Source organism: Loxodonta africana, chromosome 8, assembly GCF_030014295.1.
Source record: "Loxodonta africana isolate mLoxAfr1 chromosome 8, mLoxAfr1.hap2, whole genome shotgun sequence".
NCBI classification, from domain to species: Eukaryota; Metazoa; Chordata; class Mammalia; order Proboscidea; family Elephantidae; genus Loxodonta; species Loxodonta africana.
The window spans coordinates 56,670,960-56,692,356 of NC_087349.1; the positions used below are offsets into that span (position 1 = coordinate 56,670,960).

Below are 21,397 nucleotides of genomic sequence, written 5' to 3' on the forward strand. Positions count from 1 at the left end.
GAGGTGGAACTTATAAGTGATAAACTCGGATATCTAAGCAAGATCTTAAAGAGACAGCATGGTTTCTCCTTGCCGCTTACAGTAAAATTCAAGAGGAAAGAGAAGGACTTAAAAATGAACTGTGCAAAATGAAAACAAAACAAAGATTTGGAAAATGCTGCTGGATAAACTAAGGACATGAGTTCTAGGACGTTCACCAAGGACGTAGCTACACAATCTTTTGTTAAAGGGATTAAGCCTGCAACTGATGGATCAAACCAACTACCACAGCAGAAAACCCATGAGCTTAGACTGAAGGGGCCAGAGACAAGACAAAAGGAAATAAAACTGTCTGCCTCTTGGATTTCCATAGGTAGGAAACAGATCAAAGGAGCTATATCTGTTGTCCTTCGAGAAAAAGGACTATCCCTGGAGCAACTTAGAGATCAGCAGAACTGATAGAAGGAGCATGGGAAACAAGGTTGCCTCGATTTCAAAGGGTAGAACCATGGCATGCTAGGTTTCAAAGGGTCAGGCCACAGCCCCCTAGGTTTCAAGAGACAAATCTTCACCAACTCACTTCTGGAGTGTGGGGCTATCATTTAGTTTGGGCAAGAGGAGAGGACCACTGCCCAAAACTGATGGGGCAGGGCTGCCATGCCCAAGGGGCAGAAAAATGGGGCCTGCCAGGGCCGTGAGGGTGGGGTCACCATTCACATGTAGCAGGAGAATGGGGCTACACAAAGCCAAGCAAGCAGAGTTGCAGTCTCAGTGGGTTTGAAAGGCAAAGCTGAACAGCTACACAATCTTTTATTAAAGAGATTAAGCCTGTGACTGTTAGATCAAACCAACGGCCACAATAGAAAACACATCAGCTTGACTGAAGGGATCAGACACAGGATGAAAGAAAACCGTCTGCCTCTTGGAATCCTAAATGCAGGCAACAGGTCAAAGGAGCTACAAACACTGTCCTCCAAGAAAAGAGCCATCTTGGAACAGCTTGGAGATCATTAGAACTGTTGGATGGAGCATGAGAAGAGGGGCCTTCTCCATTTTACTGGGTGAGACCAAGGTCTCCTGGATCTCAAAGGGTGGGAACACAGCCTCCTAGGATCTTCATTAACTTGGATTCGGAGTGTGTGGCTGCCATTAAGGTATGCCAGGGGGATGGGGTCACTACCCAAGGTTCAGGAGGCAGTGCTGCCATGCACAAGAGGCAGAAGAATGGGGCCTGCCAGGGCAAAAGGGGTGGGATCACCACTCAGATGCACTAGGGGAATAGGGCTGCCCAACACCAAGGGAGCAGAGTTGCCATCCCATGGGCCTGGAAGGCAAAGCTGGAGCCCAGGGCTGAAGGGCCTCCACCCAGAATCGAGAGGGCATGGCGAACACCCAGAATCTGAAGGATGGAGCCATATGTCCAGAGAATGGAAGATTATTTTCAAGCCTTGAGAGCTAATGTGAATTGTTCTGCTGTGTTTTAGACTTGCTTCATGCCCATTATCCCTTCTTTGCCTCCAATTTCTCCCATTTGTGATAGAAATGTCTACTTTGTGCCTGTTCCACCATTGTACTTTTGAAACAGATAACTTGTAGTCTAAATTTCACAGGTTCACAGATGAAGAGGAATTTTGCCCCAGGATAGAATACGCCTAAAGTCTCACCCATATTTGATTTAGATGATTCAGAAGATGCGATTTTGCACTTGGGGCTAATTTAAGAGTTTTGGAATGATGTGATGGGGTGGATGTGTTTTACATGTACCCTTTGAGAGGCCAAAAGATAGAACATTATTTATTGAATTGTGTCCCCCCCAAATATGTGTTGTAAATCCTGACCTCTATGCCTGTGGTTATAATCCCATTTGGGAATGGGTTGTGTTTGTTATGTTAATGAGGCAGGATTAGTGTAGGGTGTACCTTGAATCAATCTCTTTTGAGATATACAGAGATTAAACAATCAAGGGAAAACCAAGAAGGGATAATAGAGATGCCAAGCCATACGGTGACTGCACAGGATCAGAAGCTTAGAAGAGCAAGGACCTTCCTCTAGAATTAAGAGAGAAAGCCTTTCCCTAAAGCTGGTGCCCTGAATTCAGATTTCTAGCCTCCTAAACTGTGAACTGAAGAAAAAATTCAAGCCTCAAGTTGCAATAGTGAAGGATTCCATGGGGAAAATATTAAATGACACAGGAAGCACCAAAAGAACATGGAAGGAATACATAGTCTTTAGACCAATAAGAATTAGTTGACGTTCAACCATTTCAAGAGGTGGCATATGATCAGGAACCGATGGTACTGGAGCAAGAAGTCCAAGCTGCTCTGAAGGCATTGGCGAAAAACAAGGCTCCAGGAATTGAGGGAATATTAATTGAGATGTTTCAACAAACAGATGCAGCGCTAGAGGTGCTCACTCATCTATGCCAAGAAATATGGAAGACAGGTTCCTGGCCAATTGACTGGAAGAGATCCATATTTATGCCTATTCCCAAGAAAGATGATCCAACCGAATGTGGAAATTATAGAACAGTATCATTAATATCACACGCAAGCAAAATGTTGCTGAAGATCATTCAAAAATGTCTGCAGCAGTATATCGACAGGGAACTGCCAGAAATTCAGGCTGGTTTCAGAAGAGGATGTGGAACCAGGGATATCATTGCTGATGTCAGGTGGATCCTGGCTGAAAGCAGAGAATACCAGAAGGATATTTACCTGTGTTTTATTGACTATGCAAAGGCATTTGACTGTGTGGATCATAACAAATTATGGATAACATTGCAAAGAATGGGAATTCCAGAGCACTTAATTGTGCTTATGAGGAACCTTTACATAGATCAAGAGGCAGTTGTTCCGACAGAACAAGGGGATACTGATTGGCTTAAAGTCTGGAAAGGTGTGCGTCAGGGTTGTATTCTTTCACCACACCTATTCAATCTGTATGCTGAACAAATAATCTGAGAAGCTGGACTATATGAAGAAGAACGGGACATCAGGATTGGAGGAAGACTCATTTAACAACCTACGTTATGCAGATGACACAACCTTGCTTGCTGAAAGTGAAGAAGGCTTGAAGCACTTACTAATGAAGATCAAAGACCACAGCCTTCAGTATGGATCGCACCTCAACACAGAGAAAACAAAAATCCTCACAACTGGACCAGTGAGCTACATCATGATAAACGAAGAAAAGATTGAAGTTGTCAAGGATTTCATTTTACTTGCATCCACAATCAACAGCCATGGAAGCAGCAGTCAAGAAATCAAAAGACGCATTGCATTGGGTAAATCTGCTGCAAAGGACCTCTTCAAAGTGTTGAAGAGCAAAGATGTCACCCTGAAGACCAAGGTGCACCTGACCCAAGCCATGGTATCTTCAATCGCATCATATGCATGTGAAAGCTGGACAATGAATAAGGAAGACCGAAAAAGAATTGACTCCTTGGATTTGTGTTGTTGGTGAAGATCACTGAATATACCATGGACTGCCAAAAGAATGAACAAATCCGTCTTGGAAGAAGTACAACCAGAATGCTCCTTAGAAGCAAGGATGGCGAGACTGCATGTTACATACTTTGGACATGTTGTCAGGAAGGATCAGTCCCTGGAGAAGGACTTCATGCTTGGCAGAGTACAGGGTCAGCGGAAAAGAGGAAGACCTTCGGCAAGGTGGATTGACACAGTGGTTGCAAAAATGAGCTCAAGCATAACAACGACTGTAAGGATGGCTCAGGACCGGACAGTGTTTCGTTCCATTGTGCATATGGTCGTTATGAGTCGGAACCGACTTGATGGCACCTAACAACAACAACAAACTGTGAGAAAATTAATTTCTGTTTGTTGAAGAAAGCCATTGACTTGTGGTATTTGTTATAGCAGCACTAGATAACTAAGACAGCTTCCAAGGGATAATTCAGATGTTGTTAAGTTTACTCTCCTTGAGGACTTTTCTTTGCGGCAACTTTAATTTAGGACTTTGGCCTGTAAACCTGGAACAATATTCATGGTTAGTATAAAATAGATGTGACGGTATTTCCGGTCCTCTGAAGAATAAACGCATCGTTAGTGTCAAAAAATAAACGTGAGGAATACATTGACAACTAAGCCAATGGAGTCATCTGTCCAACCCAACTTCCAGGAAACTTATTTTTATGAGGAAGAGAGAAATTATTTGCACATTAGCCTCCCACTAGGAATGATTATGAGCCACAGGAACTAGCTCTATTGACAGAAGTCAAATGACAGGCTGGCTTCAACGAAACACAGTCAATCATGAGCCACCACCTGGGGACCTAAAGACCCCTCTTAGTAAATGACTGGACCCAAGCAATTCTTCTGTATTATTGATTTAAACCACCTTTTCTCCTTGGCAAGAAAATAATGACAAAAGTCTACACAAAAATACTATGAAATATTTTTAATCCTAGAAAGGACTTGATTAGTAGTAATCAAAGGGATTAGTCAACAATAATAACATTCAGTCTTTTTAATCAAGTGAACACATATTACTCAACATTTTTAAGTGGCATGATATAATTTATCCATAAGAAGACATGTTCTCATCCAATGGAAAACTGATTTAAATATATTTTGACAGAGTGCTAAGAGATGTTATAGGCAAGAGTTTACTTAATGAAGTATTTAAGGCATCAAAACTGTGCCTTTTAGGAAAAATAACAAACGGCCACCTCTTCTACCACTTAGGGGGAAAAAAGAAACAACTAATATCAATTAAAAGTTGTAGGAAAGTGATTAATCTGTTTATGCCTTTCAAACTTCCACTGAGTTTTATAAAGGCCAGACATAAAACTAAAGTGAATTTTATAGCCAGCACTGGTCTAAATATTCTCTTCACAATATTCTTTCTGTCATACTTTGTCAGCACTTGGAATAAAATGACAGACCACTAGGATCCAAAAGAAAAAGTGCAGCTCCTTTCCAAAGATGGGAGTGAGCTGACAAATCTATTTAATACCTAAAATTAGAAATAAATTCTTCAATATCAACTACATTTTCAGAGAGTTCATTAAAATTTAAGGCATTTTTGACATGTCAGAGATTTTAGTCCAGTGACAGAAGAAGAAGAAAGAAGCTACTTGGGAGCAAATCCCAATTATCTCTATGGCTTGGAACATACATGTTGATCACAGTTGAAGATGAAAATAGAAGTGACAAGTGACTAGGTAGAAACTTCCTGACTGTCCAGTCTTGTACAATTTTGCCAGGGTTCCTCTGAAACAGTGCATTTCAAATGCATTTTCCTTCTTCTGTTTAAATTTTTATCAAATATGGAAAGGCTCATCAGTGCTCTGCTGGCAGGATAGAAAGCAGCAATGCTAAAATAATTTCTTCTTTATAAAAAGACTGAAAAAAATTAAATCCAAAAAAATGTTTATGCTAAGTGAGGCCCTCCCACAACAAACAATAAAATAATGGCAACCTAAACCTATACTCATGTATGCAACAATAGAGATGTACACAAAACAAACATTCATTCAATAACAGAATGGTCCAGTGTTTCATACACCAGCCAAACAAATGCAATTATTTCTTTTTTTCCCATTTTCCACGAAAATAAGACATCACTTGGGGAGTTGAAAGTTACAAGTCATACCTCATTGAAGCACTTGGAGCAAAATATTCAACAAACCTTGCCCATATACTCTGCCTCTCTCTGCCAATTACCAGTCCTTTTGAAAATCTGGATTAAGATCTATAAAGATTATTGTGTTTTAGAAATAAACCAGAGCACCTTAGATCATTGATGGCCAGGAAAGTTCCCTTTCCAGATCTAAAACAATTACTCCTTACACAAAATTGTTCAGATCCAACTTCATTCAAACCTCTTTCAATAAATGTCTAAATGGTGCCAATAGTAGTAATCCATCACAGGAAATATCACAATTATTTGGATCACTTTTGAATAAGAACAACACTTACTTCATTAACTGCTAATGGTACAACTACATTCTGATTATAAATACAGTTATATGTAATTTTCCAAAACTGAATTCTTACTTTATTGGCTTAAAGAAAAAAAAAAAAAAAACTTCAAAGAAAGTCATAATCCTTAAAGTCTTGTAGAAGAAAAATAACCATATAATCTTTGAAAATGATGTTTGAAGCGGGATAAATGTCCCACTTCCATTTTTCTGGAGGCCACAAAACTATCCAATGCCTTTTTACAATTATCTGTACTTACAAAGCCATTCCATTTCCTAGGAAAATGATTTGATGAACAAGCCATCCGACTTATTTTAAATTATATTTCAAGCACTACATAAACTGTTTTAAGCCACTTGACATCTACGATAGTACCAGATTGTTTGTATGAATGGACAGGCAAGGTTTCTTCTTGTCTTTTTTTTTTTTTGGTTCCTTCAACTCCTTCAGTCAAGCCCTTCTCACCAGTTCCCACAAGGATGGAATTTCAAGATTATAAATTTGGGTAACCCAGGCACATGCAGACTCTTCCTAAAAAAAATTACTAATAACAGATTTCTGAAATCAAGAGAGGATACCCTATGGAAAAATGAAAAATTTATTGTCTTCCTTGCTCACCATTATTAATACAAAAGATGTTTTAAGGTCTATGGGGAAAATAACTATACCTTAAAAGAAATTTTCAAAATTTTCCCAAGATATAAAGAAAAGACATCAGTAGGATCACAATGCATATGCTCATATCTGCCCTCCAAAGCGCACTTTTTCTAGACACATTATAAAGAATAAAAGGTACCCATTAATTATATGGCATGCATCAGCAGTGCACTGGTGGGTGAGTTTAAACTGGTTTTCAGTTATGTTTATATACAGATAAATCTCTTCCTGAGTTGAGCTTCATCTTCAGTTGAGACCCAAACCATTTGCTTTCCTTTTTTTGGCAAGGTACTTGACTGTGTGATAAGGCAATCAACCATTTCAATCTCCTTCCATTTACAGCGGCTTGGTCCTCCTTTAGGGGATCACCAACATGACAGGTGCCAGGACAGGTGCCAGGTTCTAAACTGTGGTCCTGTAAAACTAGAAAGCAGGTTTCTTTGTTCATTAGTCTGAAAGCTAAGCACTGTCTCTTCATATATTTGGAGATCTTGAGGATTTCAATTGAACAGATTCAAAATGGTCTTCTTTTTCCTATAAGGAAAAAAATAAATTAAATAAACTCACCAAAATTTCAATAAGATTTTAGGATCTTAAATGTCGAGAAGAAAAGTTCCAGAAGCTATTTTAATCTATGTGCCTGTCACTTGTAATTAGAATTTTACATTTGAAGACGGGTGGCAGATATAAAACAGATAGGATGCCTACCCTGAAGGGTGCTTTTGATGTCCAGGAGATAAGACAGACAAACCCAAAATAGAAGTAAACACATGATTACAAGATACTGACAACTCCTACGTGCTCTTCAACGTTACGTACATCTGCCCTCACTTTGAAACGACTGAACCAACCCCTACTTGCAACAAATTCTTCACCACGATCACCTTCACTTGCTGCACGTGCAGCTTTTAAAATCACTGAAAAGGCTTGAAGCCTTTTGCACTGTATGCACCTGACCCGACTTACCCACAAATCTGACTTAAAAACTTAAAGGCACCATTAGGAATGGATCTCATTCATAACCCAAGGACTGCATGTACAACAGAAGACAGATGTAGCTGTGATTCCTGGGAATAAACCACTGAGACCCTTCTTAGGGGACACTCGAACTTGGTGCTGAAATAGATGAACCTGCTATGCTAAGAGTGAACAAAACAGAACTGACAGAAACTAAATATTCTCAAGAAAACATAGTCTGAATAAAAGAATACGGACAGCACAAATAAATAACACAAATGAGACAGAAGATCATTTGGGTTCACTGATACGTTTTAGGAAAAACTTCTGGATACATGCCTAATCAGGGAACCCTGGTCACACAATGTCTAAGTGCTTAGGCGCTAACTGAAAGGTCTGCGGTTAGAACCCCCCAGCAGCTCCACAGGAGAAAGATGTGACAGTCCACTTCCACAAAGATTAAAACCAATAACCAAACCTGTTGCCGTCAAGTTGATTCTGACTCATAGTGATCTCACTGATCTTTTAGTTAGCAGCTGAGCACTGAACCACTGCGTCGTAAAGATTACAGCCTAGGAAACCCTATGGGGCAGTTCTACTCTGTCCTATAGGGTCACTGTGAGTCAGAATCGACTTGATGGCACAGAGTGACAACATGCCTATGAAAGATATTAAACAAGCCATCTTAGAAAATAAATCAAAATTTTAAATATATACTCAAATATATTAGTGCTGATATTTGTTAGATAATAATTCAAAATGTAATCTATTAAAATATTCTCTTTTAATGGGGAAAAAGAGAAATTAGAGGTACGATTTCCCTCAACATTTTAATTGGTAGAGTGAGTTAAACCTTTGTGAAGGCTGCTGGAATATGATGGGTGCTACTGAGGGAAATAAAGATGAAGAGAAATAGAATTATAATCTTTTTATATATAAAATAAAGGAAATACAGGAGAGACCAGTCCTAGGTACGCGTGAGTGTGTGTCTAAGTTAGAGGAGTGAAATGAGAAAATAATAGGAAGTTGACATTTAGTGACTGTCACGAACAATAAGTTTGCTTTTGTGTTTTCACTCATTTGAGTGGAGAGCTCCAAGACATTAGGCTGGATTTAGGGCTAGAGGGACAGGACTGTAGAAGAAAATCACAGCAAGTACACCAACATATCAGTTTTCACCTGCCTCTGCTGAGATGACAAGCCCATGGGACAGCAGAGTGCAGATCTCCTCAGCACTCTAGCTGACTGGTCCAGATAAGAACTTGCCTGAACTCTCATGTTAATCTGCCTAACTTTTTTTTTTTTTTATAACCATTTATAATTCAAATACTTATTAAGTACCCACAGTGCTCCAGGAATGGGACTAGACTTTAGAGATACAAAAATGTGTACAACAAAATGTCTGCCTACAAGGAGATCACACTATATTACAGGAAAGTGCTCTAGGTTACTGGTCGTGAACTAGAAAAGGAATCTGAGATTTACTGTCACCTTCCCTTTGGCAGTAGGTTTGTTTTTTTTTTCCTTTAAGAAGATTTGATTCAACATTTCTCTGGAGGGGGAAGGCAGAACTGCTGGTTATCCTCAAGATAAAATTTAAAGTGAAATACTGAAAGCCCTTTATAAAATCATGCTGGGTTCATGTGTTTTAGTCACCATGTCCTCAATGCAAACATGGGATTTTGCTCCTGTTGCTGATATGGTGGGCTGTTCATATATACTGTTAGCTCCACTAACTGACTGGGGGTTTCCTGATGGCAGGAGCTGCATCACATTCATTTTTAAATTCTAAGACATGACCCAGTGCCCGGCTAATGGTAGGTTCTCAATCAACGGTTATAAAAAGGTACTGAAACACTACATCACAGAAGGAAAAATACTGGGTAGTAACTCAAGAGATGTGGCTTCTAATTCCTATCTAAACACCCCTTGGACAAGTAAGTGAATCTCTCTAGGTTTCAGTTTACTGATACATTAAATAAGGATGCCACACAAGATTGTCCCTTCAAGCTCTAAATTCAAGAAACTACTTACACGCCAACTTCTACCAGAAGCTTCTCCTTTTCTTGTCACTATGCACCCTACCACACTCCCTCTCCTCTTCGCTTCAAGCAACCCTATTCATTGTCCTCACTTGTGTGTGTGTGTGTGTGTGTCAGAGAGATTGATTGATTGATTTACGCAACGAACTAGATACTCCTTGAGATAAGGGACTGTTTTCTACTGGACAGATACCCAAAACCTGGCAAAATGATTAACACACAGTACTAGGTGACTATGGAATGAACAGATGAAAGAAACATCTGAAAATATAAAAGAAACAAATTGGTGAGCCCAGAATCAATGAAAAAAATATATATATACATAAATAAAGCCCCATAACCCCAGTGCAGTATTAGGGAAATACCAAATACTTTATGTTTACAGCATATGTTTACAGCACAGATTAGGATATATAAAATAAGCAAACTTTGTATGACACAACAGTTAAAAATCTTACAAACTTCTTTGCTCCAAGAAACATGCATAAACAGACAAACATTGGAAACAGCACTGTCATCAACCAACAAAACAATGGTTAAACAAATTCTGATGTATTTATAAAACAGTATACTAAAGTACTCAGCAATAAAAGGAAATCAACTACGGATTAATACAACAAGGTAGATGTAAAAGAAACCTTACCCAAAGTACTACATTCTGTATGATTGTAATTATCTGGGGCTCTAACAGGCAACACTAATTTATGGTTTAAAAAAATCTTTGCAATAGCTTTTTGGGGGATGGGGATGAGGACTAATTGTACACAAAAGGACATGAGGGAACTTTCAGAGGTTAATACTAATATTCTATCTCTTGATAGGATTTTGCATTACGCAGGTGTATACATTTCTCAAAACCTCTCATATGGTATGCTTGTGATCTGTACATTTTACTCTACTCAAAAATTTTACCTTAAAAACCTTAAGATATTTCATTTTCATCAATGACATGTATCCCAAAATATTTAGGAGCGAAATGCATTGAAGTCTGCAACTTATTTTGAAATGCAATAAATAAAAAAGATGGATTGATAAATGAACAGAAGTATGGATAGATGGAGAGATATTTAATAAATCAAAATATAGCAAATTTAGGTGGTGGGTATATGGCTGTTCGTACTATACAGTTCTTTCAACTTTTCTGTAATATTTCTAAATTTCATTTTAAAAAAATTAAAAAAAAAATTATACAGACGAAAATTGCTCTTCAAAACAAAATGTGCTACCCTGAACCTTCTCAGGGAGGAAAAACTCTATTCTCTTTCTTGTCTCCTGTGATTGTTATAGAGAACCTTTTCAATTTAATTCTCTGGCTATAAAATAATGCACAGGAGGAAGTGTCATATGAGGAACACTTAAAAATTTTTGTAATTTTTTTTAATAATTTTTATTGTGCTTTAAGTGAAAGTTTACAAATCAAGTCAGTCTCTCACACAAAAACCCATATACACCTTGCTACACACTCCCAATTACTCTCTCCCTAATGAGACACCTGGCTCTCTCCCTTTACTCTCTCTTTTCGTGTCCTTTTCGCCAGCTTCTAACCCCCTCTACCCTCTCATCTCCCCTCCAGGCAGGAGATGCCAACATAGTCTCAAGTGTCCACCTGATCCAAGAAGCTCACTCCTCACCAGCACCCCTCTCCAACCCACTGTCCAGTCCAATCCATGTCTGAAGAGTTGGCTTCGGGAATGGTTCCTGTCCTGGGCCAACAGAAGGTCTGGGGGCCATGACCATGAGGGTCCTTCCAGTCTCAGTCAGACCATTAAGTCTGGTCTTATGAGAATTTGGGGTCTGCATCCCACTGTTCTCCTGCTCCCTCAGGGGTTCTCTATTGTGTTCCCTGTCGGGGCAGTCATCAGTTGTAGCCGGGCACCATCTAGTCTTCTGGTCTCAGGATGATGTAGTCGCTGGTTCATGTGGCCCTTTCTGTCTCTTGGGCTTATAATCACCTTGTGTCCTTGGTGTTCTTCATTCTCCTTTGATCCAGGTGGGTTGAGACTAATTGATGCATCTCAGATGGCTGCTTGCTAGCGTTTAAGACCCCAGACGCCACTCTTCAAAGTGGGATGCAGAATGTTTTGTTAATAGATTTTATTATGTCAATTGACTTAGATGTCCCCTGAAACTATGGTCCCCAGACCCCTGCCCCTGCTATGCTGGCCTTCGAAGCATTCAGTTTATTTAGGAAACTTCTTTGCTTTTGGTTTAGTCCAATTGTGCTGACCTCCCTTGTACTGTGTGCTGTCTTTCCCCTCACCTAAAGTAGTTCTTATCTACTATCTAATCAGTGAATACCCCTCTCTCACCCTCCCTCCCTCCCCTTCTCATAACCACAAAAGAATATTTTCTTCTCAGATTAAACTACTTCTCAAGTTCTTATAATAGTGGTCTTATACAATATTTGTCCTTTTGCAACTAATTTCACTCAGCATAATGCCTTCCAGGTTCCTCCATGTTATGAAATGTTTCACAGATTCCTCACCGTTCTTTATTGATGCATAGTATTCTAACTATACCATACTTTATTTATCCATTCATCTATTGATGAGCACCTTGGTTGCTTCCATGTTTTTGCTATTGTAAACAGTGCTGCAATAAACATGGGTGTGCATATATCTGTTCATGTAAAGGCTCTTATTTCTCTAGGATATATTCCAATGAGTGGGATTGCTGGATCGTATGGTAGTTCTATTTCTAGCTTTTAAAAGTTTTTGTGATATTTTGACATACTCTCTCCCTCTGAATAATTCCCACTTATTCTTTAAGATTCAGTTTAGTGGTCATTTTCTCTTAAAAAATCTTCCCTACTGCCTAAGCACTTCCCTCACTACTACAATAATGTCCTTATATAAATGGAAATTCATGGAATTAAGAGAGTAGATCTGTCCCATAGAGTTTCCAAGGAGTGCCTGCTGGATTCAAACTGCTGACCTTTTGGTTAGCAGCTGTAGACTTAACCAGTACACCACCAGAGTTTCCAAAATTAAGAGAAGTAAATCCCTCTTGGGAGATAATGGGTCTCTTGTATTTTCATGTCTTCTGATAAAATCACTGAATGTTCTTTGTTCTAGGAAATGCTGGTGGCCTAGTGGTTAAGAGCTACAGCAGCTAACCAAAAGGTCAGCAGTTTGAATCCACCAGGTGCTCCCTGGAAACCCTATGAAGTAGTTCTACTCTGTCCTATAGGGTCACTATGAGTCGGAATCGACTTGACGGCAACGGGTTAGTTAGTTACAGGCTAGTAATCTTCTCAAAGACATTTGTATTAAAAAAAAAAAAGCCTCGGAAGATAGAGATAGTGTCTCTCTCTGGAGTAAATCACAGACATGCTTACTGCCTATTATAAAAGATTCAGGATCCCCAAGTGTCTTAGTTATCTAGTGCTACTATAACAAGTACCACAAGTGGATAGCTTTAACAAAAGGAAATTTATTTTCTCACAGTTTAGGAGGCTAGAAGTCTGACTTCAGGCTGCCGGCTCCAGGGAAAGGCTTTCTCTCTCTGTTGGCCCCGGAGGAAGGTCCTTGTCTCTTCTCAGCTTCTGCTCCTGAGTGATCTTCACGTGGCTTGGCATTTCTCTTTCCCCACCTCTGCTTCCTAGTTTGCTTGTTTAATCTCTTTTATGCCTCAAAAGAGATTGACTCAACATACACCCTACGATAATCCTGTCTCATTAACATAACAAAGACAATTCATTCCCAAATGGGATTATAACCACAGGCATAGAGGGATCTGCAACACGTATTCTTGGGGGGCACAATTTAATCAGTAACACCAAGCTAAGCCTTCCTTTCCTATAATGCAACCCACTGTATGTACAAGTGTCACCTGGTCCTTTTCACTTAGTCCGGTTTAAAATTGGGGCTTGAGGAATCAAAGCAAATGCTGATACTTGGGCTACTGCTATTGCTGTGGGTGCTAAATTGTGTTTTGTCTCTAACCTAGGAGTGTCATGTCTTCAAAAATGTCCATGAAAACTGTGGCAGGCTAAATTGTTAATTAGCAAACAAGGTAAAATTCCACAGCCTTAATGACAAAGATGGGAAATTGAAAGAGATGGGAAATTGACAGAGACATGGCTTTCTGGAAAGGAAAGGAGTAGGGTCTTACATACTGATTAGTAAGATCTGAGAGAAATCCATGGGAATCAGTGTAAACATGTTGTATTATCATCTAAGTAATAAATGTCCTACACTTTATTCCTGGTAATGAAGAGGAATTAGGGAGATGGTTGCAGGTTAAGTACAGGAAAGCGGGTTCAAAGACAACTGCCTGAATGGTGCACTGGGTATTGTCCATTCTCTACTGGGCAGGAGGACTTCCTTGCCCATCAGGTGATCAGCCTCAAGTCTGCCCTGTGGTAACAATTCTCTGTGACTGATGATTCTGTCAATTAGGTGCTCTGGCAAAGGGAAGCAGCCTCCCACCAGAGGCACCCTTCAGGGTTTTGGCTTCATTACCTCCCCGACACGATGCCAAGTACACCCCTCTTGAAAGCTGCTATTATCTTGTTGCTGGGCTCATGTCAAAACGGAATGCCTTTTCCAGGCAGATCTTGTGATTCTATGGCCTGCTCCCATTTGTGGTGAGTCAACAAGGTAGGAAGGGCCCAAAAACACACTTGTCAAATTAAAATGGCATATTTAAGAATGCAGCTGGCCTTTTCCCAGTGGCATCTCAGCTTCTCATGAAAAAGTGGCATCTTACCCTTTGGAGCAAGCTTTATCCTCTACTCCACACCTAAATGCTTGCTGAAAGTGAAGAGGACTTGAAGCACTTACTAATGAAGATCAAAGACCACAGCCTTCAGTATGGATTGCACCTCATCACAAAGAAAAAAAAATCCTCACAAATGGACCAATGAGCAACATTATGATAAATGGAGAAAAGATTGAAGTTGTTTCATTTTACTTGGATCCACAGTCAACAGCCATGGAAGCAGCAGTCAACAAATCAAAAGATGCATTGCATGAGGTATATCTGCTGCAAAGGACCTCTTCAAAGTGTTGAAGAGCAAAGATGTCACCCTGAAGACCAAGGTGCACCTGACCCAAGCCATGGTATCTTTGATTGCATCATATGCATGTGAAAGCCAGACAATGAATAAGGAAGACCGAAAAAGAATTGACTCCTTGGATTTGTGTTGTTGGCGAAGATCACTGAATATACCATGGGCTGCCAAAAGAATGAACAAATCTGTCTTGGAAGAAGTACAACCAGAATGCTCCTTAGAAGCAAGGATGGCGAGACTGCATGTTACATACTTTGGACCTGTTGTCAGGAGGGATCAGTCCCTGGAGAAGGACATCATGCTTGGCAGAGTACAGGGTCAATGGAAAAGAGGAAGACCTTCAGTGAGGTGGATTTACACAGTGGCTGCAACAATGAGCTCAAGCATAACAACAATTGTAAAGATGGCTCAGGACTGGGCAGTGTTTCATTCTGTTGTGCACAGGGTCACTGTGAGTCGGAAGCAACTTGACGGCACCTAACAACAACAACCACACCTAAAAGAAAGCCACTGGCCCAAGGGAGCCCTTGATTCATCGAGGTCCCTTAAATGCCTGGGCCTCTGTTCACTAATGGTTCAGCTAAGCTGAAACCCAATGGTGTCCTCTGGGCTGCTATCGCCGTTCATTCTCAGCACAGGTGTGGATAACTGAAAATGGATAAGATTGCCTGGGTCAGTGAGCAGAACTCAAAGTCATTCTCATAGGTCTGATCAATACTTCTCAGCAGTTTAAGCTATTTACTGCCAATGGCCTAGCTGTTTGGTCTGTCACTTGGGAAACTACAGATTGGCAGATTAAAGACACCCTTCTTTGTTTCCACAAACTGGGGAAGCAAATCCTATGTGCTGATAGGATCATCTGAGTCGACTGCGATGAATACTCTTAAATTTACATCTTTATGTACTTCTAAGAGTATTTTTTTTTTAAGAGTATTTCTGTTGGGTAAATACTGAGATATAGACATGATAAATCAAAGGACTTGCATGAATGTTACTATCAGGCTAATATGGGCTCTAATTTATTAATATACAGTAATAGCAGTTTAAAAATTCTATTCTTACCTTTGTTGCCAAGGATTTGAGTTTTCCCAGTAGTGATTGTTTATTGGAATACACAACTTCCTCTTCATTATCTTCTCCTTCCATGATAGCACAACTGTCTGCAGCTGGGAGCTCACATTCTTTTGAGTTAGCTGTCATTACTAATTTGGAGTATTTGTACTCTAGTCTAAGGAGTGATTGAAGGATAGATAAATAGCAGTTTATTTTAATATAAATTAATGGTTATTTTAGATGGCCATACTCCAGCTCATTAAATTGTCTTATAGTTGCTCCACCAACAATTTCCCCTCACCTTTTTTTTTATAGGCAAAATTATGTGTTCATTCATTTATCCACCATTTACATGCAAATATTTTCCAGGATTTCAGAGAGGCAGTGCAAAACAGTTAACTCTATCATCATTTTACATTGATTGTCCGCTTATAAAAAACTTTTTGAAAATAAAGAGAAGCCCTGAGGTCTAAAAGTGTTCCCTTAATTCATGAATATTTGGAAGCTAATTCACTATAAGGTTTTTCAAATTTTAGATAAAAAATATAAAAATACCAAACAGGCAAATGATTTGGTTTTTACTATCTATATCATTTATTCATTTACTCTTAGGATCCTAGATATTACAATTATCCCTAGATATTACAATCTTGAAATTTCACAACCCTATTGACATGTAAATTATTTTAAAAGATGTATATCATATAACTAATCAATATACATTCAGAGGTTAGACTGAATATCCAACTCCAGATTCTCTGAAACCTGGAGTAACTAATGTGATATCTGTCTATAGGTGGAGTCTGTTTCCTTGCAAATATATGCCTGCAAAAAATCAAAAAATAATAAGTGGGTCTAGAAGACAGCATGATGTCATAAAAAGAACAACAGACAGAGAAAGAAAATCTGCCTTGCAATCTCAGCTGTGCTTCCATCTACCTGAGTAAACAGTAGCCTCAGTTTTTCTTAGTCTGCATCATAAATGAGTTTAATTCAATGATCTGTGACGTTCTATTATCTCTCTATTCAGCATAAAAATCCTTCTGCTCACTTTTTTAAAGGCCTCTCCTATAGTTCGTTCATGTATCTCTGAGAAATCTTCTGGATGTAATGATAAATCTAAAATTTTCACAAAATAGAGCCCCCAGTTCTTATGCGGTCATTCCAATGAGGTTACTTACTTTTGATTCTTTTTCCAGAAATAGCAAGTTAAGGCTACCAGCAAAACAGCTGTAAAAGCTCCCACGCCTGCTCCTACTTTTAGCCAAAAGTCAACTGTTTCACAGGTTGACAACTTTTTCTCAGGCAAAGAAATTCCTTTAATGCACCATTTAGGTTCATTCCATACGTATAAGGTTTCCTTTAAAAAAATAAAATCACAGATAGCATGGAAAATGAGATTCAGATTCAACTGTGAAAGCCAGATCTGTTACAAGGTCAATTTCTCATGTAGAAGGAGGAAGGATTTTGCCAACCCTTTATTCCTTTTTTTGTTTTTTATTCCTGGTAGGCAGAGAGGATTATTCCAGGAAGTTCAACGTTAAACCTAATAGAAGCTCCCAGAAGGGAAGAAAGAGATATAGAAAACAGTAAGTAAGGAAATAATGAATTAAAATTCAACACAGTCAAATAAAGACATGGGTTGTCTATCAGAATGGCTTGCTCCATCCTGAGGAGGTTGAATAAAAATTACTCCATCTGGATGCATCTTTTGGGCTATTTTCCTCAAATTTCTGATGATTCCTGCTGTCTTAATCAGTTTTTGAATGAAAGCCTAGCTTGGTTCACATTGTTAGCTGATATGGGTGTCACCTACCCATCATGTAGATTCATTTCCCCAACAGACTTCTCCCCTGAGTACAAGAGTACACCCTGAATTCTGGTCATGTATGAGCACCATGTCCAGCAGGCTTTGGTGGCTGGCGTGAGAGTAGGCTCTACCCCTCTTCCGCACACCAAAATATGAACGCTATTATTCTGGTTCATCACTATTCACACCAGGTATTCTTTTCCTCCCAAAGTAGGTGACTTAATTTCTTTACGGCAGAGTTTTTCAGACTGCAAGGTGCAACTTGCGATATACTAGATTCCAACCAGTAATTTTTTAAAAAATAGATACAATAAGACAAAGCAGAAAAGAGAATACAGTGCATGCTTCCTTATATACTTCAACATGTATAGCAGCCAGTAGCAATTTGCATGATGATTATATCCACTGACTAATAAGAAGGCATTAAATCTTTTGCTTATTGTGTCTCATTAAATTTTCTGATGTATAATGATCACTCTGATCAACACCCTAACAGAAGGATAACACCATGACATTTAATTTTATGTTAATATAATTTGCAGTTATTTTCAACCAAGTTTCAGGTAAGAATTTTCAGCACATTTTTTAGAGGGGACATTAGTGATAGAATTTTTTTTTTTTTTTTAGCAGATGGCAATTGTAACATTTTCATTAAACTTAGTGCAAATGAATTCCTGTTAAAATGGATTAATTGCTTTTATAAGTGAAAAAAAAATGAGGTAAGGAATGCAGAGGCATGTTCAAGTTCAACTGCTGCATCCTAAGTGTAAACAATGACAATTCTGATAAAAATGTTGACTCTAGTCAATAAACGTTCACTTCACTGGAACTGCATCCTAATGAGAAGAAAAAAAAAAAAAGACTGTGCAAAAGCTTACACGGTTTCTTCTGAGGTGCAACATTCAATGAAAATGGCGGGCTCTAATGTCTAACGACAGTCTTATAAATGAATTTTAAAACTTCAAGCTTAAAAAGATACTTGCAGACTCAGATGCTTAACTTTTCAATAAGCTCTTCAAATACTGCCAAAGAAAAAAAAGATCACACTATTGGCAAAATTTCTTAGCCATTCTCTAGCGGTTATTTACAAAGCTTCACTGCATCATTCAGTCACATACCATTGGCTAATGAGAAAACAGCTGACACTGCAGCTAAAAAACGTGTTCTTTCAGATGACTGTGTGAACGGGGTGCAATAAATTTGAGAATAAATTAAATGGCATTCCTCTTAGTGATAACACAGGATCTCTTCGAATCTTTCCTGCTGCATGACACTTAGAAGTAATGCTTAATACACACTAGGAACCTAGTATAGATTTTTGAGATCCAATTTGATAAGAGTATTTTTATCACAAGTTGGGCAGCTCTTGTGGTTTATACTGGCCGTATGTGGAGGACTTACTGTGTTGCGTAAATTTAACTTCATACACAACTGGATTATTTACAGAATTTACAGAATTGCAAAAGTACACTGTAGTCAATATAAAGTGAAAAATTACAAAGGGTGGAGCAGAAAATAGGACCAAAACACAGTGGAATTATTACAAAAGAAAAAGATACTCATAGCAATATTTTGCAATCTTTTTTTCTTCTTCTTCTTTTCGTACCATAAATATTTGGTATCCAAAGAAATCCACCCTTATTCATGGACATAATGGAAGAAAAACACAGTGGAAGTTATTTGCACTATGTTAAGCTCACTGAAGAGCTGACCTTTTGAAATGTTTTATTTAGAGACAGGAGGTGACCATACCCACTTACTGCATCATACCCAACTTCGCTTGTTGTTGCACAGGATATACTAAGCAAGAGGTATGAATTCAGGAAGGACTTTCACATGCTTCTAGTTGAAAATCTCATTTAGTAAATATTTTCAAAATTGACATCTGAGTATAACACAAGGGCACACTTACTGATTTTTTTATATTTCTCAAATTAAGTTTGGAACTACAGGCTGTAGGGAAGAAATCATACATTTCAACACGTAAAACACATCAAAGCGCTCCAAAAGGTATTATTCTTCAGGCAAAAATAAATATTTAAAAAGAACCATCTAGCAACCATCTATTCCCAACCCTCTTATCACACACCAAAGAGAGCTTTTTAATGGAGGTAGTTTGAACGGAAGAAACTTAGAGAAATTTCTGTGGCTTCACTGTCTTCACCTTCTAATCATTAACTTTCAGACAGCAAATATTAAATTTTAAATAACATCTGGATAAAATATCATTTAGCTTTTCAAAACCCTCAAGTTAAAATTCAACCCCAAAGAAAGGACTACAGCTTAGCTTTTTTATTTATACCAAATAGTGATCATAAGATAATAAGCTTATCATAATTTAGGAATAAGGGTAAAGAAGAATTTCCATTACAAAGCAGAAAAATTACATCGTTATGAGGATTAGTAAGGAACCATTTTTGTGAAACTAGAATTTTCATCCTTGACCCACTTAAAAATGTTAAAAGAAACTAGCTCAACAGGGTGCTCAGTGTGTGAGCAGCATTTTCCCTGCGTGCTCTGAGCTGAAATGAACTTATCTACAGGCAACACTTAATGAATTGAATAAAACATTTCCTTTTTTATTTTTTGTGCTATTTGGGGATTTTTTTCCTATTTTGTATTAAAATATTAATAAGAACACATTTACATTAACTTTATGCTTGTACTTATCAGACAGTATTTTTTTTAAAAGTATTGTTCCATGAAACAATTTCATTTCTAGGTATATGCTCTTTGTGTCTGAGTTTGTGTCTGTGTAAAAGGTTTGATGTACAATGTATTTCTTACTATAGGGTCACTGTCATTAAAGTTTGAAAAACACCAATTTAAACAATACTTATCTATGTTTCCTGCCCCTCCCCCACCAGGGGTGAACACCACTGCTGCCAGGTACCCTGTATGCCGGCACTGGGTGGGGGTTCCCTGATTTCTTCCCCTCTCACACTCCTGCCTTGCATTCTGCTAACAAAGGTCCTTCAAGATTTCCCAGGCAGAAAAGCTCTCGCTCCATCGCCTTGACTCTTGTGAGCGCTCTAGCCTGCTGCCCTCTCCCTGAGGACCTGCAGATCAGTCCTATCCCGTTTACTTTCTAGCTCTCAGGAATCTCAGCAAAATCTCGGATCTTCTGATGTCCCTCTCCACTAGGATTCTCAGCACCAGTACTGACTTATACTCATCTGCACTTCTGTAGTGTCCCTTCAGTGTACTTGGGTAAGCAAGTGTTCCTAAAGCAGGCAAAGTTGTCTTTCATATGATACTACTCAAAGCTGGTGCACTAAAAAGGCTCTCTCAAACACTACTGGTAGAAGTGCAAACTGACACAACCAAAGCAGTTCAGTGATATGTATTAAGAACTTTAAAGTCCGTTCCCTGGTTCCAATTAGTCTCTTTTTTTTAGTAGTAAACTCTAAGAGTATAAACGAATCTCCAACAAGGATGTTCTATTACAGAGTTATTTACAAAAAGATTTTCAATTTTTTCTGCAATTTCCAACAGGGGAATTAAAAAATCCTGAATTATAGAAATAAAAGAATATCAAAAATTAAAACCATATTCTCAAAAAAAATATTTAAAGACACAAAAAAAATTGATGATATATTACATGTTAAAAAAGACTAAAACAAACAAACCAGAGCCAAAACCCATTGCCGTCGAGTCACTTCTGACTCATAGAAACCCTACAGGACAGAGTAGAATTGTCCTGTAGGATTTCCAAGAAGTGGCTGGGTAGATTCAAGGTGCTGACATTTTGGTTAGCAGCCAAGTTCTTAACCACTGTACAACAGGGTTCCAAATGAAAAAATCAAACTGAAAAGACATATAGGGTAGGATTCCAATTTTATTAAAAAAATAAATAAGCAAACAAAAACATTGCACAGAAAAATAGAGAATGTGTGTGTGTACGAGAGAAAAAAAGAGACCAAATGAAAATGCAAAAAAGTTT

General features: G+C 38.5%; 1 protein-coding gene across 3 annotated transcripts in view; it reads right to left on the bottom strand.

Annotated features, from left to right (window-relative positions):
• Positions 1 to 2,736: 2,736 nt before the first annotated feature.
• ELAPOR2 (endosome-lysosome associated apoptosis and autophagy regulator family member 2) overlaps positions 2,737 to 21,397 on the bottom strand; it is a 185,676-nt gene continuing 167,015 nt past the window's right edge. The window contains exons 20-22 of one of the 3 annotated variants that reach the window (XM_064289935.1): positions 16,826 to 17,004; positions 15,654 to 15,819; positions 2,737 to 7,112 (exon numbers count right to left, since the gene is read on the bottom strand). In XM_064289935.1, the coding sequence (XP_064146005.1) occupies positions 7,053 to 7,112; positions 15,654 to 15,819; positions 16,826 to 17,004 (405 nt within the window). In that variant the 3' untranslated portion in view covers positions 2,737 to 7,052. Of the gene's footprint in view, positions 7,113 to 9,377; positions 15,240 to 15,653; positions 15,820 to 16,825; positions 17,005 to 21,397 lie in introns of those variants that run through there. The other 2 variants (XM_064289937.1, XM_064289936.1) reach the window with 2 other exon arrangements.